Genomic DNA, 26,182 nt, shown 5'->3' on the forward strand with positions numbered 1-26,182 from the left:
AAGTAAAAAAAAAAAAACAAAAAAAAAACATGAAGCATAGACAGCTAAGATGCCATGCTAGTGAGAGATTAACTTTTATACTTGTATACCACTAAGATGGGGTGGTTGCTTGTTACTGTGGTGTAATCTGATAAATGCTAACCTCACACTCTCTTCTTTTCTTCCAGAGGAGTCTTCTCATCAGCTTCAAATTTTTTTCTCTCCTCTGGTTCTCTTAATAAAATGTAGTAATATTAACAAGTACAATTTTAAGTTACCTTTTGGAAAACAATGTTCCTCTTTTAAAAAGCAGAGGACCATAGGGGAAGGGAGGGAAAACTGAATGGAAAGAAATCAGAGAGGGAGACAAGCCATGAGAGACCTGGACTCAGAGAAACAAACTGAGGGTTACAAAAGGGAGGGTGGGGATGGGGTAACCGGGTGATGGGTATTAAGGAGGGCACGTGTTGTGATGAGCACTGCATATTAAATGCAACTAATGAATCGTTGAACACTACATCAAAAACTAATGATGTACTACATGTTGGCTAATTGAACATAATAATAATAATAATAAAAGTATTTTCAACATACAGATAAATCTTACAAATGTTTCATTCTATCATTTCCAAAGATAAAATGATCACTAAGAAATTTTAACAATCTTCCTATATAATCATCAAATTTCATCATTACTCCTCTCCCTTCTTTCCTCTTTCCCTCCCTCCAGTAATTAACTTCGGATAGCATAGTATGCTTCAGGTACTATTTTTGATGAAGAAAATATGGCCATGGCCTATGTCGCCCTCACAGATCTTCTCATTTTTTGAGGGGAATGAACAAGAGTCAAACATTCACACAAACAAAATTCTAAATATGGCAAGAGATATGAAGGAGAAAAGTAGGTGTGTAAGACACACTCATAATAGACAAATTGTATTTAACTGGATAGCCGATGAAAAGCTTCTCAGAAATGACTCGTAAACTGTCTTAAGGATAAATGCTGGGAAGAAGGAACAGGAAAAATACTATAGGAAAAAGAAATAGCATAAAAATGCCATATGGGCTGGGGAAAATATAGCAAATAGGAGAAGATGAAGTAAGGCCATTGTATTTGAACCAAATAATAAGAGTAAACCAATCTGAAGGGGTATGTGCACCCCAATGTTTATAGCAGTAATGTCCACAATAGCCAAACTGTGGAAAGAGCCAAGATGTCCATCAACAGATGAATGGATAAAGAAGATATGGTATATATATATATATATATATATATATATACAATGGAATTATTATGCAGCCATCAAAAAAACTCTGAAATCTTGCCATTTGCAATGACGTGGATGGAACTAGAGGGTATTGTGCTAAGCAAAATAAGTCAGTCAGAGAAAGACATGTATCATATAATCTCACTGACATGAGGAATTCTTAATCTCAGGAAACAAACTGAGGGTTGCTGGAGTGGTGGGGGGTGGGAGGGATGGGGTGGCTGGGTGACAGACACTGGGGAGGGTATGTGCTATGGTGAGTGCTGTGAATTGTGCAAGACTGATGAATCATAGACCTGTACCTCTGAAACAATTAATACATTAGATGTTAAAAAAAAAAAAAGATAGTAGGAAGGGAACAAAGAAGGAGGGAAAATCGGAGGGGGAGACGAACCATGAGAGACTATGGACTCTGAGAAACAAACTGAGGGTTCTAGAGGGGAGGGGGTGGGGGGATGGGTTAGCCTGGTGACGGTTATTAAAGAGGGCACATATTGAATGGAGCACTGGGTGTTATATGAAAACAATGAATCATGGAACACTACATCAAAAACTAATGATGTAATGTATGGTGATTAACATAACATAATAAAATAAAATTTTAAAAAAATTGCAAAGGAGACAAAAAAAATAAGGGTAAACCATGTATATATGAAACTGCACAGGCAGGTATGTCTGCCTATTCAGGGACCTAGTAGGAGAGTAAGGAGGCATTTTTGTCCCTTCATTCCTGTTAACATTAATGCAGGTATGGAGAGGAAATGATCATACTTATGTTAAAAAGAAAGGAAAGAAAGAGAGACGATGGACTCTGAAAAACAAACTGAGGGTTCTAGAGCGGAAGGGGGTGGGGGGATGGGTTAGCCTGGTGATGGGTATTAAAGAGGGCATGTTCTGCGTGGAGCACTGGGTGTTATGCACAAACAATGAATCATGGAACACTACATCAAAAACTAATGATGTAATGTATGGTGATTAACATAACAATAAAAAATTTTAAGAAAGAAAGAAAAAAGAGAAAAAAAGAAAGAAAGAACGAGATAATGGATTAGAAAGAGAGCATAATGACTGCAGTAAACTAGCTTTAGAAGTCACTATAAGTTCATGCAAGATATGATGATTGCCTGTACCAGGGTGCTGGTGGAGTAATGAGATAGTTAAAAAGATATTTAGCATGTGGAACATATTTTCTTAACATTTTGATTATGAGGATTGAAATAGAAAAAGGAAGCAAGAAAACCTGTAGGTTTCTGAGTAAGAAAACTAGTAGTTGCTAGAAAGAATTGAGGGTTGACAAGGGCAGCAGAAGCTTAATTAAACATATTTTAATTTTTTAAAAAGATTTTATTTATTTGTTTGACAGAGAGAGACACAGCAAGAGAGGGAACACAAGCAAGGGGAGTGGGAGAGGGAGAAGCAGGCTTCCCACGGAGCAGGGAGCCCGATGTGGGGCTCGATCCCAGGACCCCCGGATCATGACCTGAGCCGAAGGCAGACGCTTAACGGACTGAGCCACCCAGGCACCCCAAAACATATTTTAATTTTAAAGTGTCTTTGAGTATAAGAGGATATGTCAAAAGGAGGTGATAGGAGTGAGCATAAAACTCCTTATTAGATCATTTTTTCAACATTTTGGTATCTCTAAAGGGATTCAGAGTGATTTAAAGAGCAACCAAGCAACATCTAGGGGCACCTGGGTAGTTCAGTTGGTTAAGCCTCCGGCTCTTGATTTCAGCTCAGGTCATGATTTCAGGGTTGTGAGATTAAGCCCCGTGTCAGTCTCTGCGCTGGGAGTGAAGCCTATTCTCTCTCTCCCTCTCCCTCTGCTCTCCCTCCCACACTAAAAAAAAAAAAAAAAAAAAAAGCTAATAGAAATAAATAAAATTTAAGCTAATGATAAACACAAACACCACCATACCACCCCAGGAGAATAAAATGAAGAGATGTATTATATTTAACATATTGGATATGTTATATCAAAATAAAAATTATATTTGCACAATTACCTGTCATTGATTAAACCTGCTACAGTTTCAATATCAATTTCAAGTCTTCTGTTTTCTTCTGTCAACTGAGTACTTGCAATTGAAATATCTGAAAAGTCTTTTGCAATATTAGAAAGCTCAATATCCCATGATTTTTTCTTTAAGAAAAGAATAAAAGAATCATTTATACATGTCTTGTATCTCAGAAAGAAAAAACATGTATAATAATGAAATTACTTTTACTTGCATGAGTTAGTATTTAGGGATAGAGAATAGAACTCTAGGGAGAAGGAGGGAAAGGTCAACTTACTGTGGCATAATAATTATTAAGTACATCCAGATACTCCTGTTCATTACTTTTTCTCTTCCAGGATAGTTGATCATAAATTTTTTTCAAATCATCTAACTAAGAAAAAATATACAGAAAAAAATAAACAAATTATAAAGAAAAAATATATTTCAAATTATGTAGCTATCATAACTTAATAAATGTTGATTAAAATAGTATAACACCATAGGTTGTTGCCATTTATAAAAATTGATGCAAGATTCTGAATAGAATATAGCAAATTAAGTCTAACAGTGCTCAAATAATTAATCTGAATAAAATAGAACGTATTTTAGTTATGTTGTAAGAACTGATAAAAATTAGAAAATTTAAATCATAATTCATCACATTAAAAATTGAAGGAAAAAATAACACGAATATGGTCAACACTCTAGAGAACAGCTATGTGATAAATTCACTATCTAGTTTCAATAATTTTTAAACTAGTACAAGGAAAACTACACAAATACAATATAAAATACCAAAATTAATCATAAAATGCTGAATGCACACTCACTGAACTCAAGAATGAGACTAGATTATCTCTTATCACCATTGTTATTAATCATGTTTTGTGGAAGTTTAAATGTAATTGGATAATAAAACCAAAAGTTATTATTATAATGTTGAATATGAATAGATAATACATCTTCAACTTTAGATATGATTGAACACTTTGAAAAACAGAAGATTTTATTTAAAACTACAGTAAATGACTTTGGTAAAATGGCTGGATATAAGCATAAGGAAATTAATAGCTTTTAACCGTAACAGTAATAATCTGTTTAAAAACATAGTGACAATATTTAAAAACCTTGGTCAAAAAATATTAAATATTTGGGAAAAAATTAAACATAAAAAAGAAGACCTATATAAAGCAAACACAAATTCTTATTTAAAAGCTTAAATCAAGACCCACATGAAAAGAATGATAAGCCATGCAAAGGTTTAATAAAATATACTGTCAGTTACATGGTTATTTAAACAATTATTTAAAAAAGGAAACTACCGTTATTGGAAGTTAAAAATCCAATATCACATTCCATAAAGGGAAGTAATTTTAAAAATAAATAAAATCAATTTATGAAATAAGCAATATAAAAATAAAATACAAGTAGTATTAAATATATTCAACTTACCAAGAAAATACTAAACATATTTTTTTTAGAATTATGATCAGTAATTAAAGAAATATTTGGATTGATGTTGTATTTTGAAGATGAGTACTTCAATGAATTATAATTTACCTGTATATTTAATAAATTTCCTATATAACTGGACATTATATTTCTAACCCAAATAAAAATAAGTTTTTTATAATTTTTAGTTTCAAGAAGCCTTTGAAATATCTTCCAGAATTGTTCTTCAGAAACTGTCCAATTACAAAGTGATGTACAAGCTTTCTTACCCACTCATTATTATCATTGGGAAATAATCATGAAAAAACTATCAGTCAAGTTTTTCAGACAGTGCAACATATTTAAAGTTGTAACCAAATTACTCAGACAATGAGACATTTCCACCTTGACATAATTAAAAGGTATATTCTATAGCTTCAATTATGCTGGATTTTTTTCTTCAGAGAGCTTCACCTATTAGAGTTCTGTTAGGACATTTTAAGTTTTTGAATGAGAAAATACCTTTGTAAAATATCCTAATTTTTAATGTAGTTCTCATTCATAAAGTCATCTAGAAGCCTGAATTTTTCACTGAGGAATATTTGAAGCTCTTTTTATAAATTAATAGGGAGTGAGTTTCTTAAAAAGCACATATTAAAGAATAATGGTTGATCATTCATTTACAAATCTGAGGGCACATATGAGTGTTTGGTGGTTTTAACGAATCTGATGAATAATTTTTAAAATTTCATTAAATACTTCTCTCAAAATCCCTGCATCACTTTGCAATGGCTTGAATATGACTATTCATGAGTATAACATTGGGTGGATTTGCCTTTTTGGCAACTTTTTGAATATATGTAATTAGTTACTTTCTTTCATCTGGCTATGGCATTAGCATTATATGTGATTGATCAAAAACATGGATTCCAGGACTTACCACTGTTTCTCAAGTTGTCAATACATTTATATTTTCTTTATCTGTGCACATTAGCAAAGAATTCACAGTATGAATGAATTCATCACTTTGCAGTGAATTATAACAAGTTTTATACTAGAAATAATAATTACTTCTTTACATATTTGGTTATCTCTATAAGTAAAAGATGAATTGTTATTTGACATTTAATGAATCATTTTGTTTTTTATATCCCTGAATCTCCCTGTCACCTGGTAGCAGCCTTGATAAATGTCTTAACTAACTGCTTCAGCAGATCTGGACTCTGAAGTTAATTGTAATGCTAAAAAGATAATTCTAAAGTCTCAGCATTTTCATTCTGTTTCACTCTGTACATACACTTGAGTATCTGTCTATTTTAAAATTTTGGTAGGCTTTCTATTTTTTGTGCTTCAACATGACAATTGTGGATTATTTAATAATTATGACAATTGTGACTAATCTTAGAATACATAATAAAGTAGATTTGTTTTCTTCACCAGTTCATAAAATCCAAAAATCTAATAAAAATCGAATTCTTCCCACACTAATCTTTCTTTGCTGCTTGTAAACATTAGTAAAGGATCTTTGGGAAATACTTTATTTTGGTCTTCATACCTATCTAAAGACATGTTACTGATTCTATTACATTCTTCACTAGTGTCTTTATTTCTACACTTAAAACATCCATAATTTTTTTTTTTTTAAGAGAGAGAGCATGCATGCCTGAGCAGGGGGATGGGGCAGAGGGAGAGAGAGACAGAGAATCTTGAGCAGGCTCCACACCCACCCACTGTGGAGTGTGACTCGAGGCTGGATGTCAGGACCCTGAGATCATGACCTGAGTCGCAATCAAGTGGTGCAGGCTTAACTGAATGAACCACCCAGATGCCCCAAACATCCGTATATTTAACCACTAATCTAGGACTGAATCTATAGAAGTACAAAAATCATAAATAGGCCCCAAACCAGTTTCTAATGTGCTTTCTAGATGTGGTAGCTCTGATGCTTAAAATTATACGTATTTCATATGCCAAACAACTGTCAATCTTTAAGAAGTAGATTTTCCAGTGCATTTTCCAATAAAAAGAAAAGATAAACATGAAAATTCAGTGTCTTAAGGTCAAAATTAATGATCTGTACTACCATGCCACTGATAGGTATTTGTTGGCAGGCTCAGGAAGTGAAGTTATGAAATGCTCATGGGCACACCTTAAGTACTACAGTATAATTCTTACAACCTGCAATTTTTGAATAAGTACTATTATTTTAGCCCTGCTCTGAGCAATAAAATCCATGGAACCACACATGAAATCACTGTGTGCTAATTGCTTTCTTAATATAAATGATAATAAACACATAACTTTGAAAATGCTCATCATTGGAATATCTAAAATTATGTAGATGTCATGAATAGTAATCTTTGCAAGTAAAAAAAGAAGAAGAGGAAATTTGAATGGCTGATAAAAACAAAATGAAAATGAATTTACTTCACCTCCAGGCAGGAAAATGAAAATTAATCCAACACTTCTTTACCCAATAATTAAGTTGGTATGATTTTAAAACGCCTACAGTGTTGGGAAAAGTGAGAAATCAGATATTTGTATTGCTCATATACACATATATATGCACAAATATACATATCAAACTTTTCAGAACATATTTTAGTAATATCTATCTTGAAAAGTACACTTAGTTCTGACACAACAATCCAAATTTGGAGAATTTAGTGCATAAAAAGAACCAGCACATAAAACCAGCCTACATAAAGTTATTAATTTTAATATTGTTAGTAGTGGTTAATAACGGTTTTCATTCTGAATTTATTTGAAAGGCAAATAATTGAGTAAGTTGTAGTTGAGGTGAATAAAGTGTAATTAATGGCTCAATCAATGAACCTCCTTTGCAGCTTCCTTCTAATATGCTTTTTTGTGTATCAGAGCCCAGGACAGAAAAAGAACAGAAAAGAAGGCAGGGAGGCAGGGAGGCAGTTTCTACTCTTATTTGTGAAACTGTTCAAGATGCAAATTAGTTTCAACCAATAGGAGATCCAGTCATGCATATTGTGGAAAGCAAAATTGAGGTAAAAGCCATCTTCCTGATTCTTGGTTGCTTTCTCCAATTTAATTTTGTTTGTTTGCTCTCTATTGGCAAGTAAGGTCATGAGGTGTGAATATAGTCTAGCTGTGATTTAGTGTCTATCCGCTAGCTGTGGGTGTCCCAGCTTTCTGATCCAAGGAGCAGGCGTACACTCAATACAAGTCCAGAGGCAGCCTCAGATGTCATAGTTCCTCTACTGGTCAATTTGGGAAACACTCCTGGAAAGTCCAGCCTATAGCTCTCTTGGCCAGCTTTGCAAATCTGTTGAAATCTCTAAATCCCTTTCTAAATGAATGATACCCTTTATATGTATTCTCCTTTAATCAACACGTTAACCCCTAAATCCCTCTCTTGCAGATTTTTAACGTATTAAATTAACATACATCTAGTTGTTCAAATGAGAAAACTGAATCTCAAAAGGGTGTAATGTGCAGGTCACAACTGGAACGTGGAGGAGAAATTTGAGTCTGATTCTCTGTGACAGCCTCTAACACAACATTCTAAAGTGCTTTAAAAATTCTCAACCTTACTAATCAGAGAAATGAAAATTTAAAACTACAGAGGGATAAATCCTCCAAAAGAACTATAATTAAAAATAAATAAAAGACAATATTAGATGATGGTGTTAATCTGAGACTAGAACTCTCATACATGATGGTCTGAGTAGGAAAAATGTATAACTATTTTGGAAAAAATTTTTGGCATTATCTACTAAAACTGAACAGATGGGTTTTTTTGGCCTAGCAATTCCCAACATAAATTAATACACAGTTCCAATGCATATTTCAACTGCCTTGGTCTGAAAAACTAGAAGGACTGAATATCATAAAATGGAACAGGGAAAACTGCAGGTTTGTAGAGAGGTTGGATATCTAAAGTTCAATTTTGGAAAAGGTAAGCTTGACATACCAACTAGACCCCTAAGTGGAGATTGAGTTGTCAGTTACATATACATAAAGCTTATTCTAAAAGACTAAGCCCTGGGATTCTCAAATGTTTGTGGAGTTTGGGGAAATATAGAGAAACCAGCGAAGGAAACTGAAAGCAAGTTTCCAGAAGAGTAAAAAGAAACAAGAATAATGTGTTAGAAACCAAGAGAAAATGTTTCCAGAGATAAGGGTATAGTCAACTTGGTTAAGTGCTACATATAAGTTAATTAAAATAAGGACAAAGAAACAATGATTAGATTTCCCAATGTGGAAATCACTGTTGACCTATATCAGAGATACTCTGGTTGAATGGTGAGGGCAAAAAAGAAAACTGGAATGTGTCTAAGATAGGGTGAGAGATATTATAACCAAATAAGATTTATTACAATAATGCAAGGTTCAACATTAGGAAACCCATCAATACAATTAACTATATTTATACATATAAGAGAAAATATTACATGAGCATCTCCCTAGATGCAAAAAAAACTTGGCAAAATTTGACACCCATTCCCAATTAAAAAAATACTCAATAAATTGAAACTGATATTTTCTTAACATTACAAAATATATAGTGATTCCTAAAGTCAGACTCTTATTTAAGGGGAAAAAAAAAAAAAAAAACTAGCACCAATCCCATCAAGGGAACATAGCAAGGATGCCAATGATCTCTACTACCATTTAATATTGTACTGGATGCATTAACCAGTGTAATCAGATAAGAGATAACAATTAAAAGACATAAAAATAGTAAAGGGATTGGGCGCTTGGGTGGCTTAGTCGTTAAGCATCTGCCTTTGGCTTGGGTCATGATCCCAGTGTCCTGGGATCGAGCCCTGCATCGGGCTCCCTGCTCAGTGGGAAGCCTGCTTCTCCCTCTCCCACAACCCCTGCTTGTGTTACCTCTGTCTTGCTGCCTCTCTCTCTGTCAAATAAATACAAAATCTTTAAAAAAATCGTGAAGGGATAATAATATCTATATTTACAGTTGAAATAATAGCGCCCTTGGAAAATCCAAAATAAACAATGATAAAACTACCATAAATAATTTTAAAATCAATAAATTAGTATAATATGAATTAGCATTATTGATTTTTATATACCTAAATATAACCAGTAATGAGAATTAATGAAAGAGAAAATCCCCAATTAACATGCAACGAAATAACTAATTAGGCATAAACTTATGAAAAATATTGAAACCCTACATGAGGAAAACTTCTGAAAAATTTTCTAAAAGACACAAAAGGAGAACTGAACAAATAGAATGGTATCATCTTACTGGCTTAAAATAATACATATTTGTTATCTCATAGTTCTGCAGAACAGAATGCTAGTGGGCTAAGTGAATAGCCTGTTTAGGGTCTCACAAACTGAAACGAAGGTTTCAGCTGGCCTGGGCTCTTCTGCAGAGACTCTAGGGAATGAGCCACTGCTAATCTCATCAAGATTGTAGGCAGAATTCATTTTCCTTTCACATTTTTTATATGGCCCACTCCATTTTAAAGTCAGCAATGGCTGGTTGAATGCTTCTCATGTTCTGTGTCTCTCTGACTCCACCTTCTGCTACATTCCCCTGACTTTTTCTATCCTCAGCCAAAAGGAAGAATAACCTTCTTTAGCTCTCAATTGCACCCTCTGGAATTTTATTCACCCTCTCAATTCTTGGTTCCACCTTCAGGACTCTTGGTTTCACCATTTTGAGTCATCCTTCTTTTTTCATGAAAGATAGCACATGTTTGCAGGTGGACAATTTTATCAACCAGCTTCCTGCCAGCAGAATCATGAGATCCAACAGCTTTCTTTTATACACTGTTGGCCTCTTTCAGTATTTTGCTGATATGAAATTCACAACATGTGGGTCTCCCATGTATACCAGGGATGCAGTCATTCATTCATTCATTCACATATATGTGTGTATATGTACATATATGTATGCGTGAATGCATATCTATATATTTATATATCTTATATGTATGCATATGTATGTTTATGTGTGTTTGTGTGTGTATTCCATTAGATAGTGGGGACATGTCTAAAACATTTCTTAGATAATCACTTCTCTATTTTTGGTTACACTCTTAATAGTTGAGGGGCAATATCCTTATGTGTCCTTCTAGATTAAAGAACATGTGAATCACTTAAATTAAAAAAGAATTTCAATTAAAACTGATTAATATTTGTAACTTATACCAAAATACATAAAATAAATTTTAGTAGTGATATAGAATATAGGTTTTCTCCCCCAACATATATAAAACCACCTCTACAACTAGAAAATGATTGAATTCATAACCTTAAAGCATTTTTATTATTTAAAGAATACTAATGAAAGTAACCAATATTTACATCACTTAATATAGAGTTACTCTCTCTAAGAGAACTGTGAAGTACAAGAAATCCATGGGTAGTCTCATCTAAAAGTTAATCATAAGGTACCAAATGCATACAAAATTATTTATTATGAGAATAACTTTTCTTAGCTCTCCATTTCACTCAAATCAATTGTAAAATTTCTAAAATCTATCTCTTTTACAACATAGATAATGTTTGCTTAAGACAAAGTCAAGGAATTTTTATTTTAAAGAATAAATCACAGACCTGTACTTCTGAAACAAAGAATACATTATATATTAAAAAAAAAAAGATGGTAGGAAGGGAAAAATGAAGGGGGGGAAATTGGAAGGGGAGACGAACCATGAGAGACTATGGACTCTGAGAAACAAACTGAGGGTTCTAGAGGGGAGAGGGGTGGGGGTATTAAAGAGGGCACGTATTGAATGGAGCACTGGGTGTTATATGCAAACAATGAATCATGGAACACTACATCAAAAACTAATTTTTTTATTTTTTTATTTTATTTTAACATAATAAATTTAAAAAAATAAAAAAGCAGAGTACTATAAATATCAGGTCTGTAAATTTACAGCATTGAAGCAATAAGAAAAAATAGGAATAACAGATTACAATTCCAAACATGAAAAAAACTCAATGTAATGAAAGTTAACAAAAATCAGCTTTAAAAATCAAACTTATAAAATATGTTTACAAAGAATAATATGAGCAAGTCTTCCACAAAAATAAATATAAATAGTAAACATATGGGGGGAAAAGAATTAGTAAATTAAATCACAAATGATATTGAGGAGGGAAAAACCCTCTATACTTATAATGAAAACACCAAGAATTGTTATGTAGTGTGGTTTTATAAAGTTTTTTAAAAATGTATTTTTTAAAAGTTAACATGTGCCTAAAAGGAAACTGCAAAACACAAGAAGCAAACAACAAAGTCATCTGTAATCACAAGCAGTTTACAGTCTGACTTCTAGGTCCTACATATCTATATAACTAAGCATTTTAATGTAATTAAGATCATACAGTTATGTATCGTGCTTTTTTACACAACATGAATATTTACCATTTCAAAGTCCCCAAACAAAGAGTATTTTGATAACCAAGAATACACTACACCAACTCAATCGGAAAGAAAAAAAATGTAATCCTGCCTTACTTGGTGACAAAAATGTCATAAAAGACAAAAATGGCAACAGGCCTCTAGATAAAGATATTGGCAAAATTCAATTAAAATAATGCATTCTCTTCATGTTCGATTAAAAGTGAGACATAAAGTAATAGAGTACACAAAGTATAATGCTTCTGAAAGAATTCATTATCCAATCTATACTATTAGCAAAGAGCTATGTTGCCATTGAATCACTTAGTGTCTTCCTATAATACAGCCAAAAGCAATGTACACACATTAACAATTATCATTTAAATGTAAATATGAACACACCCACATACATCTCTCCCTCTATACTTCCTTCTGCCCCACTGTTGCCAACCGAATAAGTCTTAACATCCATTTCTCAGAGACAGTTTAACAATTCCATGCTCAAGATGCTTCTTTCCTATCAATTATAACAAAAAGAAACTTATAAATTGGTTAATTAAATAGCTGTACATTTTATCATACATTGCACCTCAGGATATCTGAAAAACTTAGATGTTACAAATAATGAACCTTGTCCACAATAAACACAGGAACTTTACAAAGACACATATATAGACCTATGGTTATAACTTAAAACTGTCTTCTAGATATAGAGATACTAGTAAAAAGCCCTTCCCTTCACCCTTCATTTGCTCCCTCCACCATTTCAATGACTAAGCACAGGAATACATCTAGCTCCAGGAGGTGGATTAACAGGCACCTCAGAACAGTCCTAAAAACTAACAAAAGGACATTTATTATAACAGGACTATTTTACCACCCCTACTTTTTATATACTTTGGACATTAGGACTTGTTTATCCTTTAATACACAGCAATGTTAACTACAATGCATTTACATAACAATGGTTATTAGACAATCTGAACTTGGCTAAAAACTCACGGGCACAGAATGCTTCTCTCCTCACTCCCTTCCCTGCCCACCCCACAACCCGTGAACAGTCAGCATACTCTCCAAGACATCAAGTTTAACAATTCCATTCCCAAAATACAGCCATTCTTATGAATTAACAGAATACTTAAAGGGTGTTACTTTTTTTAAAAAAGATTTTATTTATTTATTAGAGAGAGAAACAGCATGAGAGGGGAGAGGGTCAGAGGGAGAAGGAGGCTCCCTGCTGAGCCGGGAGCCCGATGTGGGACTCGATCCCAGGACTCTGGGATCATGACCTGAGCCGAAGGCAGTTGCCTAACCAACTGAGCCACCCAGGCGCCCTAAAGGGTGTTACTTTAACTCTCTACCTTTAACATATGTGCACTTTTAAACATCTAGAAGACTAGATGTTTCAAGTAAGGATTTATTTAAAGTTTGCCCACTATATACACAGCAGCATTGAAGGAACCCTCCCTCTTCTCACCTCTATCAACCCAGGAGAAAGTAGAGTATCTGTAATGCTTAGAGGGAATTTTAACAATTTCACTTCCTCTAGTTGTTTGCAGAACAATCTTTTCCGTAAATTTAAACACAGTGTACACAACGTTTACTAACTATTTTTTCATACACTGGAAACCTTTTTAATATCTAGAAAGATGAGATGTTGTAAAATTAGGACTCATTTGTCCTTTATATGCACCATATATACAGCTAAGTAAGACAAAATGCAGACATAAGGGACAATGGTTAATCCTGCCTAATTATAAACATACTATTAAGACCTTTGTGCTTTCTTCTTCCTCCCTGAACAGGCACAAATATTATACAATGTGTACTGCTCTGAGAGGTGGTATGATTATGTTTAAAATTCTTTTATATTTAAAGAAACAATGTGTAACATCAACATTTAAAGTTATAACACTAGGTAAAAGGTAAGAATAGTATAAACCCAGATCTTAAATTGTGAACAGTTGCCATTCAAGTTCCTTTGGACAATAACTCTACAAGATTAATGATATGAGGAGCGCCTAGGTGGCTCAGTCGTTAAGCGGGTGCCTTTGGCTCAGGTCATGATTCCAGGGTCCTGGGATCTAGTCCCATATCCGGCTCCCTGCTCAGTGGGAGGCCTGCTTCTCCCTCTCCCACTCTCCCTGCTTGTGTTCCCTCTCTCGCTGTCTCTCTCTGTCAAATAAATAAATAAAATCTTTAAAATATTTTTAAAAAATCTTAAAATAAAAAGATTAATGATATGAAAGCCAAGAAATTAAATTAATGGAAATATTATTGTTAAAAAAGTGAGTTAATTTTGGAAATGTAAAAATGCAGGCAAATCATTCAAGCCCTACCAGAAATACATGGCATAGGATTCTTGCTTGAACCTCTAATACCACACCATAATTCAACTTTTGTTATTTTTCTATCACAATATTATTTTGTTAAAATGAGTAGTTATGTTAATATTTAAGTTTTAGAAATATCATAGCTTTGATTATAATACTTAAAAACTGAAAACATCCTAAACGTTCAATAATAAAGTTCTAAGAAACTCTCAATTATTAAAATTACATTGTAAAATATAATATTGAGTAAGTTTTTATATAAGGAGAAACATGTCATCAATTACTACTGCATGCATATGATAATATAGTTTTTAAATATAGCACAAAGCCTGTTTATGCAAAACAAATATTAGCAGTGACCACATCTGGATAGTGAAGTCATAGATCAATATTTTCTTCTACTCACATGAGTATATTCTAAACTCTGAGGTATGAACATTAAATATTTGTGTTATTCAAAAAGTGCCTTAAGGAAATGTACCTTAAGGAAATGTTAGCTAATAGTTTGTGTAATGAATCCTACCAAATTTTCTGAGAGTTTTAAGGAAGAAAATAGGATCCCTTATTAGCAATTTCAATGTAGTGTGGTAGTGAAAACTCACTGGAAATTATTTGAAGTGGAAATGCAGGAGAGAAATCTGAGTGAATGCAGAAAATCCTTTCAAGAAGTTTTGCTTCAAAGTGTAACAAGAAATGCAACTGTAGCTCTTAGGGAAAGATTTAAAAACAAACAAAAAAAAACATTAAGTATTCGAAACAGAGAAGTGAAAGGTATAAAGGAATAAGAAGAAAATAAATCGTTAACTATAAAAGCAAACAATATTTTAGAAGTTGGAAATTATAGAGTTATAAAATCTAAAATCCACCTCTTATTTTTTATTCCACTTATAAAAACTTGAAAATCTAATTTTAAAAGTGAAACATACATATACAATTAATTAGAAGTAAGAGATAAACAAAAGTATGAGAGCATTCTATATGATATCATAATAATTTCAAAATCTTAATCCACTTGGATTATTTCTAGGACCATTAAAAATTGTAAATTAACCTTAAGAAGAAACCTATATAACCTGGTAAGACTAATCATGTGATGAAATAAAACAACTGTCCATGACAAATAAAATAATAATGCAAACAATTAAAAAATATAAAAGCACGAGAGTTATATTTTCACTAAAGGGTTTTATCTAACTTTCAAGAAAAAGTTATTTAAATCCATATTAATTCCTTAGGTAATAAGAAAGGAAGAAAAGCTTCACAATTCATTTTTTAAAGCTAGTATAATCCTGATAAGGAAATCTATCAAATATAGCACAAATTAAGAACACTGGAATACAGACTAACTTATGAATATGGATGCAAAATCTTAAATAAAATACTTGCAAATCAAACTCAGCAGTAAATTAAAGGAACAATAAACCATAACCAAGCAGAGTCATCTCAAGAATTTTAAAAAGATTTAATATTAATATAATACATCACTTCAATAGGTCAAACGAGAAACTCTTTAGAATCTTCACAGATGCTCACAAAGCAACATCTATTCCTGGTAAACAGTTTTTATAACCTGAGTATATTTTTTAAATCTTTAACATGATAATAAGCATATATTTGAAATCAACACTTAGATAACATTAAAGACTTCTTTAAAATAAGAAATGAAATAAAGTCAATTTCATAGATTTTTAAAATATTTTAGAAATATGCCACACTGATTGAAATCTCATGATGAAAAAATTAGCAATATGTACTTTTATATATATTATCACATTTTATCCATATTATTTTATTGAATATTTTATTTTTATTTATTTTTATTTTTTTAAAGATTTTATTTATTTATTTGACAGAGAGAGACACAGCAAGAGAGGGAACACAAGCAGGGGGAGTGAGAGAGGGAGAAGCAGATTCCCGCCGAAAGGGAGCCTGATGCGGGGCTGACCTGAGCCAAAGGCAGATGCTTAACGACTGAGCCACCCAGGCGCCCCTTTTATTGAATATTTTATACTGAAGGAGTATCAAAAAATTGCATTGCATTTTGGCTGTACCACTTAACAGCTTTGTGTCCATGAAGAATTTACTCTGCCTCTTTAGACTAGTTTCTTATTTGGTGGTAGTAATAATTATCCATATGATTAGTAATAATTATTGGCTTACCTTTTTTTAAAGAAATAAATTGCTTAATTCATAAGATTTTAAGGTAAAATATGAATCAAAAAGCAGAATTTGCTAGATGTTTTGTGGTATCAGGATTTACACTCTATAGTACATAGACCAATAAGGTAGTAATAAATAATAAATTTCTACTAACAAAATCAATATCCAAAAATGAAAACATAAGTATATATACAAAAGCAATTCACTTATTTACAACCTTTATCTGCAATCTGATTTTTTAAAAAAAGTTTTGTGTACCTGCTACTGGTTAGTAAAATATGAAAATCACAAAGGATTTCTAAATCTTTAAAAGTCATTTTTTATTATCTAATGAAATGACTGGATAAAGTGAAATATAGATGGCTGTTTTTTTAATATCACAAGAAACTAAGAGTTACAGATGATGAAATTATGTTCTAAAAAAATTCTTTACTATGGTAGTAGTAGACTTCAAGGAAAACATGAGAAAAGGATTTATAGAAAATCTGTACTTTAACATTTAAAAAGAATTTGATTTTGACAATATTTTTAAAGTACTTAACCAATTTCAAGATGTTTTCTGGCCTACAAAAGCTATTGTTTGTAGAAATGAGAAGGAAAAATGTGTTTTCATAGATACAATTCCAACACAAATTAGAAAAAAGTGTATGTTAATGAAGTAAAGACTAAATTGGAAGCATGATATGCCTTGAAATTTTAAAAAATCAGTTAGGTTGTATGTGCAATCAGGCAGCACAAATCTTTTACTTTTCTCTTGAGCTAGAAGTTTCAACTGCATACCAAAAAATAATGCATGGAAGTGATGCACATCATTGCTTTTAATTGAGTGCTTAACATGCGCTCTTTGAAAACCTAGCTAAAAGGTTTTTATAATGAGCAAAATGCAGAAAAAAATTAATATATCTAAACTTCATCATGTTCAGATCTTCCCCAGGAAGTATGATAGACCCCAAATGATTTCTATAATTGAAAAATATTACTAACCTTATAAAATATGTTCATAATATCTCATCAAAAAAATAACATCTTGTTAGGTAGGGTCATACTTGCTATTTTAGAGATGATCAAAGAAATAAAACACTGATTGTTTATAGGCTTAGTGAATGAATTTCCCATTTTTGAAGATTTTTTTTAACAATGATATTCTTTAAGATGACAAATTTCAGCATGATTAGGAAATTGAGAACATAATTATTTGACAACACTATATAATATTTTAAAATTTTTTATTGGTTGTGCTGTATTTCCCTGATGCTTATAGTAGTCCCTGGAAAGAAATTATACATAAGAAAGTACATGCATCATTTTAAATCTTCACAGATTATGTGAATGTATGCACTATACACTCCACATCCCACAAAATTCTTTCCAAGCTCACAAGGTGATACATTTCTTTTTCTCCATTTATTCCTCCTTTTTTTCCTTTCTTTCTTCCTTCCTCCTATCTTCCCTTCCTTTTTCTTTCCTCCCTTCCTTTCCCTTTCCTTTCCTTTCCCTCCCCTTCCTTCTTTTCTTTCATTTATGCACTGGTTAACTCACTCATTCAAAAAGCCTGAAATGCCTTTTCTTGAGTGCCTAATATGGCATATCATTGAGTACCTAATATAGGACAGACACTGTGCATGTTACACAGAGGAAACAAAAATCACAATGCGTCTTCTATCCTTAAAAACTTTATAGTCTAAAAAGTAGAAGACAGGTAATAACGATTTCAGTAGTGTTGTAAGTACTGGTATGGAGGTAAACATAGAATGCAATCAGTGTTTTAAGCCTTGCCTATTTCTGGATTCTTTTACGTTGCGTATGCAGCAGTGTGAGTCATGCCCATATCAAGTCAGGGGCATATTTCCTACACTGCATGAAAGAGAACAAAATAAAGACATTTTTAAGGAAACAAAATTTTGAAAATACCAAATCTAACTCACTAATAAAGCTTGTAAAAGATACACTTTAGTAACAAGAAAAAATAATGCTTAGGAATGTCTGATAAACAAAAAGAGTTGTGTGCAAAATGTTACACTGGGAAAAAATATAATCCAACATTTATTGTGTAAACTAATAAAAAATTATCTTAATACAGGTATTATTAAATAAGATAGGTATAACATGATGGAAAAATAAACTACATATCAAGAAAAAAATCACAAGGTCCTCAAACTGTTCAAGAAGTTAAAGATGTTGATTATGCTTCATAATCATAAATATGCATTCCAAAACTTCTAATAATTTATAGCTTAAAAATGTAAAAATAAAATATATTATAAGCAAAAACTTAATTCTAAAGATTCTAAATTTAGTTTCATCTAAAACATGGCTACAAATTATAGAAGCAGAAAATAACAGAAAAATGGAAAAAATAAGAAAGAGATCCACTATCACATTGAAATATTTTAATACAGTTCTCAGTAATTTATACAACAGTCAGAAAATAAATCAGAAATATAAAAGATTTAAATAACAGAATTAGCACAGTTTACAAAATGAACCTATTTAAGATTGCATCCCCCTACCAGAGAAAAGATGCAGAAGATAAAAATATTTATGGAAATTACCCATGTAGTAAGACAAAAATTAAACCTTCACAAATTTTAAGTAATACCTACCATATAAACTACATTTACAAATAAATCAGAATTACATTAGAAGCTTATTTAAAAAAAAACTTTAAAATTCAGTGGAGATATAAGGGTTAATTTGTCTAAGACTAATCTCAGGTTGATTTTCCAGAGAGAGTTTGCCTTCTACAAAGTTCCAAGGAAACTGGTTGAGGTTCAATTTAGAAAAACCACCCAAATAAAGGGACAGATAGATCATGTTTATGTTTAGGTATCCCCATCATAAAGATTTCATTTTTCCATCATACAATCTATAAATGAATATGATTCCAATCATAGTTCCAATAAAACTTCTGAAGAAAGGAATAAGATAACACTGAAATTTATATGGAAGGACAAAGGTCAAGAATAGCCTAAAACTCATAAAGAAATGTAAGACTGAGGGATTCACCATAATAGATAATCAAAACTCAGTATAGAAGCTTAATAATGTAGACATGAAGTACTGAGGTAAAGATGGTTAGGTAAACCAAACAAATCAAAAAAAGAATGGAAAAGATCCACACAAATATGGAAGCCTCACATGTGACAGAGATGGCACTGGATATTAACACAAAAATACAATAAGTTATATTGCAACAATTTGTTTTCTATTTAAGAAAGAAAATGTAATTGGAACCTCAACTTCACACCATACCCATATATGAATCTCATATTGATTATGCTTCACATGTGGCAAGTGAAATATACATTCCTGAAATTCTAGTTTCTTACTTCCAAACATAAATAAAAGGAGAAAATATCAGTTTTGATATTTTAAACATAATTTCATGTAGAAGCATCATGTAAATATGAAAAGCCAAATTTCAAAACATTTCGAATAAAATACCAGAGAATATTTTTTGACTTCAAGGTAGAAAAAAAAATTCTTAAATTCAGAAAAGCACAAAGGTCAAAGGAAAAATATTTATAACTTTTACTACACTAAAACTGAAATTTCTCTTCATCAGAAGTTACCATTAAGAAATGAAAGAAGATTGGATAAAAATATTTTTAACATATGTAATTTAAAAATATTTAGTATCAAGAATATACAACAAATTCTTATAAATATGTCAAAATACAATCACTCAACAGATGGGGAAAAATCATGAGCAGCTTTTTCACAAAAAAAAGGAAATACAAATGACCTCTAAAAAGCCATTAGAACACACTTAGTCTCACTCTTAATTATTGATTAATTTTAAAAATTTAATGAGACATAAAGAGTATATAGATAGAACTATACTATAATATAATAGAAATACTATAATAGAAAGTGGCAATAAAAAAACATGTAGTTTTAATTCTAAGTAGGAATGCCAAATGGTACAGAATGTGTATATTATTGCTTTGTACTATAGTATTAATTTTTTTTACCATTTTATCAATTTCTTTTACCATTACTTCTTTTACTATAGTGAATGAGATGTGGCAGGAAAGATGAATCATAAGGGATGGTCAGAGTGATACTATGCCAGAGAGGACTCAACCCCCCCATTCCAGATTTAAAGATGAAGGGTACCACCAGCCTGGGATGCAAGCAGCCTCTGAAAGCTGAGAATGATCCCAGGCTGAGAGCCACCAGGGAAACAATGACTTCAGTTCTAAAAGCACAGAAACTGAGTCCTGCCAAAACTGAAATGAGCCTGACAGCAGAGTAATCCTAGAGTCTCCAGAAAGAAATGTAGGGCTGCTGATAGCTTGATTACAGTCTTAGAAGACCCAGAACACAGGAACCAGCTAAGACATGACCCAGAGAAACCTTGAGATAATAAATGGATGTTGTTTCAAGCTGCTAAAATTCTGGTAATTTGTTATGTAGTAAGAGAAAAAACCAATATAGACAGAAAATTGGCTAACTGCTATTTCATTACTGATAGTAAGTTTTAACAGCTCTGGCTTAAAAATACAATCAGTATTTTTTTTAATTTTTAAATCAGAAAACCCACCGTTTTTGATAAAGCAGATAATTCCTTTGTTGATGTCTTTGTTTCCTTCAATGCTTCATGCACTGCTTCTTCATTCTCCTCAATACTAACATTAACATTTTCTATTGCTATAGCGTAGTGACTATATAGATTGTCAAGTTTCTCTCTCTCTCTCCTAAGAGGAAAAACACAGTTGGTTTTATCCACAATGAAAGGAAAATCATGTTTAAAATTATATGTAAATTCGTTTCTGACTTAACAATGTAAATCAATGGAATTTACCTATTCCTAAAACTTCTCCCATCCCAAAGCAACTTCTTAAAAGTACCATTTAGGATCAAGAACTAAATGGTGAGAAAAAATTCACCAGATGCATTTATGCTTCCAATGGAAAAAAGTGAGAGAAAAGTGATTTCTAAATTATTTAAAATAAATCACCTTTTGATTTGATTTCAGGTGATAGAGCTAAGACCTTTGATAAAGAGGGTGGGCAGTACAGGGCTGGAAAGGCAAGACAAAAAGAAGAGAAAAAAAGAAGAGAGGATATAGAAGTGAAAAGACCACACATTTTTAAAGTCCTAGTTTACTGTTTTGTCTTTCCTGGTCTAGAGGTAAAATGGAGGAAACTGCAGCTTAGAAAAACAACAGGATTACTAAAAAATAAATTGCCAAGGAATATTTTGTTCTTATGTGATCTTCCACAAAGAAAGCCAGAGCTAAACTGTGATCCACATAATCCTGTATCTTCTCTGGTAGGTAGAAAACACATTCCAAATATAAAAGTCCCTTTAGACACTGGTGTTAGAGTTTAATATACGTAAAAAGTATGGTGAGAAAATGACAAAATTATCATTTCCATAAAATATCAGCAAGAAATACAGATAACTCCACCTGGACGTAACCCAGATTCTCATGCACTAACCCTGATTTTTAGGAGTAGAGTCAAAATGAAACTGAAAGATATAACCTCACTACAGAAATGAAAGTTAAAACAATAAACAAATAAGCAAAAAAGATTCTTCCTTACCCTTCCACGTCTGGAGAGTGTAGGTCTCCCTATCAGAATTCTAGAAGCCAAGTAGATAATGAGAGGTGGGGAACCTCAGCATTCAAGATATATGTTTGGTTATATTTCCTTCTTTTTAAATTAATTTTTCTTTTCTAAAAGGTATCTATTTCCCCCAGTCCAGATAATGAATTATAGACTCTGAGTAAGAAGTGGACAACTGCCCAGTGTCATCGAATTCAGGAACTAAGTATTATTTTAGTTGTCTCCTTATCCCCATTTCCTAAAGTTGATGCCGCCAATTCCTCAGCCCTTTAAGGATTTTTCAGGGTAAAAGTTTGCTACTCGTGACCCCCAGACACTGGTAGTTTAGATTTTATCATTCTCATATCTGCTAAATCAGAATAAATTTAGAAGAATAAAATGGGAAGAATCATTCTACCTGTTAAGAGTTACAATGTAGAGCAATCAAGATGCTAAAGAGCATATGCTTTATGTATGCTTCCATTCATATGGATTTCAAGAACAGGCAAAACTAAGTCTGGTGATAGAAGTCAGAATGAAGATGACCTCTTTGGGATGGAAAGGGGCAGTGGTATGGACTGGGAAAGAGAAGAAGAGAAACTTCTAGTATGCTGAAAAGCTTCTATATCTTAATCAGGGATGTATACATATTTCAAAAATCATCAATGTATACACTTGATAGCATACATAATCATGTTCTTGTATGTGTATTAATTCCCAACAAATTAAAAAATAGTGAAGAACAATAAACATATCTCTAAAATTTTATTTAATAAATCATTTATGATTCCTCTCATGCTTACAGTAGAACTTTTAGAAAACATACTTAGATGAGAAGAAAATCATCCAAGAAGGATTTATATGATGTAATAAAAAATGGTAAGTACAGGAATTAATACAAATGCACCTTCATGTTTAATATTAGTTTTAAAAACCACTAGCTAATTTCTATACTCAAAATTGAGAAGGAAAAGTTTTAGAAAATGTTACAAAATGGAAAATGTTGTATTTGTAATTAATATAAGCTGAAATCTGTCTTATGCCAGATAGAAGAATAAAATGCTGATATATGCACAAATGTATACATATGGAGACAGATAAATGATTAAAATAGAAATAGAAACATAACTGATAGCTTCAAGATATACAAAGCAAGAAAAAGAGTGTGGAATATTGAGAGTATTATGGTTTCAATTCCTCACCCAGTCCTATATCCACTTCCTTTGCCATGTAACTTTGGGGGGTGCTCCAACTCTAACTTTGAGCTTAGCCATTTGATTTGCCATTGTCATTAGGATTTTAGCAAATGGGATGCCAGCAGTTCATGTGTGATTGTGCTTGCTTGCTCTACTCCTCTCCTATTACCATGCAAACATTGCTAACCAACTGGAGAAATAGGGTATCGCCAAATCTCCCCAGTTGTCTTAGCTAAGACTTTCCTACATCAGCAGAAAGCTAGCCAAACCCCACAAAAATAAACAAACAATTAAGAAGATAATGATCAGATTTACATAGAAGCGCAGAAATCAGTTATAGGTGACCTGGAAGAATCAATCTAAAATAAAACCACAGAAACACTTTTAACTAAATAAATAAAATGAGATCTGCCAGTGAAATTCTAATCAGGATGAATCTTTTAGAATATCAAGATCAAGCAAAAATATACTTTAAAAGATGAAATATTAAAGGGATTAAATAATGCATGTAGGGGGCGCCTGGGAGGTTCAGTCGGTTAAGCGTTTGCCTTTGGCTCAGGTCATGTTCCCAGGGTGCTGGGATGGAGCCCCGCATCGGGCTCTCTGCTCAGCAGTGAATTGGCTTCTCCCTCTGCCTCTGTGCTCCCTCTCCCTCTGTGCTCTCTCTTGTGCTCACTCTCTCACTCTCTCTCTCTCAATAATAAATAAAAATCTTTAAAAAATGCATGTATATATACACATATACATATATGAAAATCCACTATGAGGATACAAAAGCTATAAAATCATATGTACTTAATATAGCCTAGAAATACATAAAGAAAACGCTGACAGCATTATAAAAATAAACTGACTAGCATAAGATTTTAAAATATTTCTTTTAGAAAATGATAGATCAAGCAGACCAAAATAAGTAAAACACTCCTTGTTATCACACTCCTGGTTGTTAGCAGGTTGATTTTCAAGGGTTGTTGGCCCACATTGTATCCTTGCCATGTGGGCTTCTCTATAGAGCATCTCAAAACATTGCACCAAAATTCATCAGAGCAAATAAGCAATAGAACAAGAAAGTGCTAGCAAGACAAAAGTCACAGTTCTTACAACCTAATCATAAAGATGATATTCCATCACTTTTACTTTATTTATTAGAAGGAACTCTCTGGATCTAGCCCACATGCAAGGGGAGGTGATTTTAGGAGAGTGATACCTGCTTTTGATATCAAAAGGCAGAGGTCACTGAAAGTCATGTCAGAAACTGCTAACCAACCAGAGAGCTCTTTGGTAATTTACAGTTGTCATAGTTGGAGGTTTGTGAGGTGATACCTATGGCTTTCACAGTAGACCCAGAATACAATAGAACTATATGGATAATATGCCAGAAGAAAATCTTCAGGAGGTTTGAAAATGTAGAAAATATGAGAAAATGATCAAGAGGCATGGAAGATACAATAAGAAAAACTGATATGTGTTTGAGTCCTGGAATAAATAGAAAATGGGACCAAGGCATTGTTTGAAACGATTATGACTGAAAATGCCCAGGGATAATGATAATTATAATGCACAGATTCAATAATACTAAAAGACTAACAAATCCCAACAGAATAAATAAAAATTGATTCACACCCAAAGTATCTTAATAAAATAAACAGACTTTCAAAATCAAGAGATGATCTTAAAAACAAAGTATAGAATAGTTGCATAGCAATCAGTCAAAAGGCCAATATATTTCTTAACAGCAAAAACTGAAAATTAGATTATAGAATGATATATTTAACATATTAAAGGTCAATTAAAACTCTAAAAAGATATCTATGAAAATAGAAAATATCCTTCAGGGGATGCCTGGGTGGTAAAGTTGGTTAAGCTTCTGCCTTCAGGTCAGGTCACAATCCCAGGGCCCTGGGATCGAGCCCCCGTTGTGCTCCCTGCTCAGTGGGGAGTCTGCTTCTCCCTCTCCCTCTGCTCCTCCCTGCCTGGCTCATACTCTCCCTCTCTCTCAAATAAATAAAATCTCTAAAAATACATAAACAAATAAATAAAACAATTAACAATATTCTCATGGGTTATAAAAATGAAATGGTCCATAACAACAATAAATATTTGATTCAGTGGCAATGTGATAACTACAGTAAAAAATTTTCATAAGTCCTTTTCTTGTCTAGCATGTTAACAGTATCTTTGGAGTCTGATCATCTAAATTTGCATGTGGTAGTTAATAGGATTTCCTACAAAAAGAATAAGAACAAAATTATAACTGCCACTAGAAAAGGAAAAAGAAAACTAATGTGAAAGAAAGCAAAAAAAAAGAATAAGAAAATAAAACATATGGGGGCAAATACATGGTGGTTTAAATCCAAATGTATTAGTGATTTGTGAATACATTTAATGGTCTACCTTTAAAAATGTTTTCAACTGATTAAAAAAAATCTATCTTGGGGCACTTGGGTGGCTCAGTAGTTAATCTGCCTTCGGCTCAGGTCATGATCCCAGGGTCCTGGGATCAAGCCCCACATCAGGCTCCCTGATCCGCGGGAAACCTGCTTTTCCCTCTCCCACTCCCCCTGCTTGTGTTCCTCCGCTCGCTCTCTCTGTCAAATAAATAAATAAAATCTTAAAAAAAAAATCTAGCTACATAATGTTTACAAGAGATGTGTATAAAGGGCTCAAAAATATTGAAATTTCAAAACTGAAAATATCTCCAAGATAAACATCAAAAAACAAAGCTAATGAAGCTATATTACTATGTTAATTGAGTTTAAGGAAAAAAGTATTCCAAGAATCAATTCACAATGATGAATAAGGTTAACCATCTCCCAGAAAGATATAACAACTTTAAACTTGTAAGAACCTGAGAGAACTTCAAAATATAAAGCAAAAACCGATGGCATTAAAAAAAATAA

The 26,182-nt window shown here is 32.5% G+C and overlaps 1 protein-coding gene across 7 annotated transcripts in view; it reads right to left on the bottom strand.

The window, feature by feature from the left end:
- CCDC178 (coiled-coil domain containing 178) overlaps positions 1-26,182 on the bottom strand; it is a 448,169-nt gene that overhangs the window by 323,690 nt on the left and 98,297 nt on the right. For all 7 annotated transcript variants that reach the window (XR_003517014.1, XR_003517013.1, XM_027576648.1 and 4 more), the window contains 3 exons: positions 21,078-21,231; positions 3,543-3,638; positions 3,254-3,390 (listed from right to left, as the gene is read on the bottom strand). Coding sequence is in view for 5 of the 7 variants with exons in the window: in XM_027576648.1 (XP_027432449.1) it covers positions 3,254-3,390; positions 3,543-3,638; positions 21,078-21,231 (387 nt within the window). In the remaining 2 variants the exon portion in view is untranslated. The remainder of the gene's footprint in view (positions 1-3,253; positions 3,391-3,542; positions 3,639-21,077; positions 21,232-26,182) is intronic.

The sequence above is a fragment of the Zalophus californianus genome, chromosome 14 (assembly GCF_009762305.2).
Source record: "Zalophus californianus isolate mZalCal1 chromosome 14, mZalCal1.pri.v2, whole genome shotgun sequence".
In the NCBI taxonomy this organism is placed as follows: Eukaryota; Metazoa; Chordata; class Mammalia; order Carnivora; family Otariidae; genus Zalophus; species Zalophus californianus.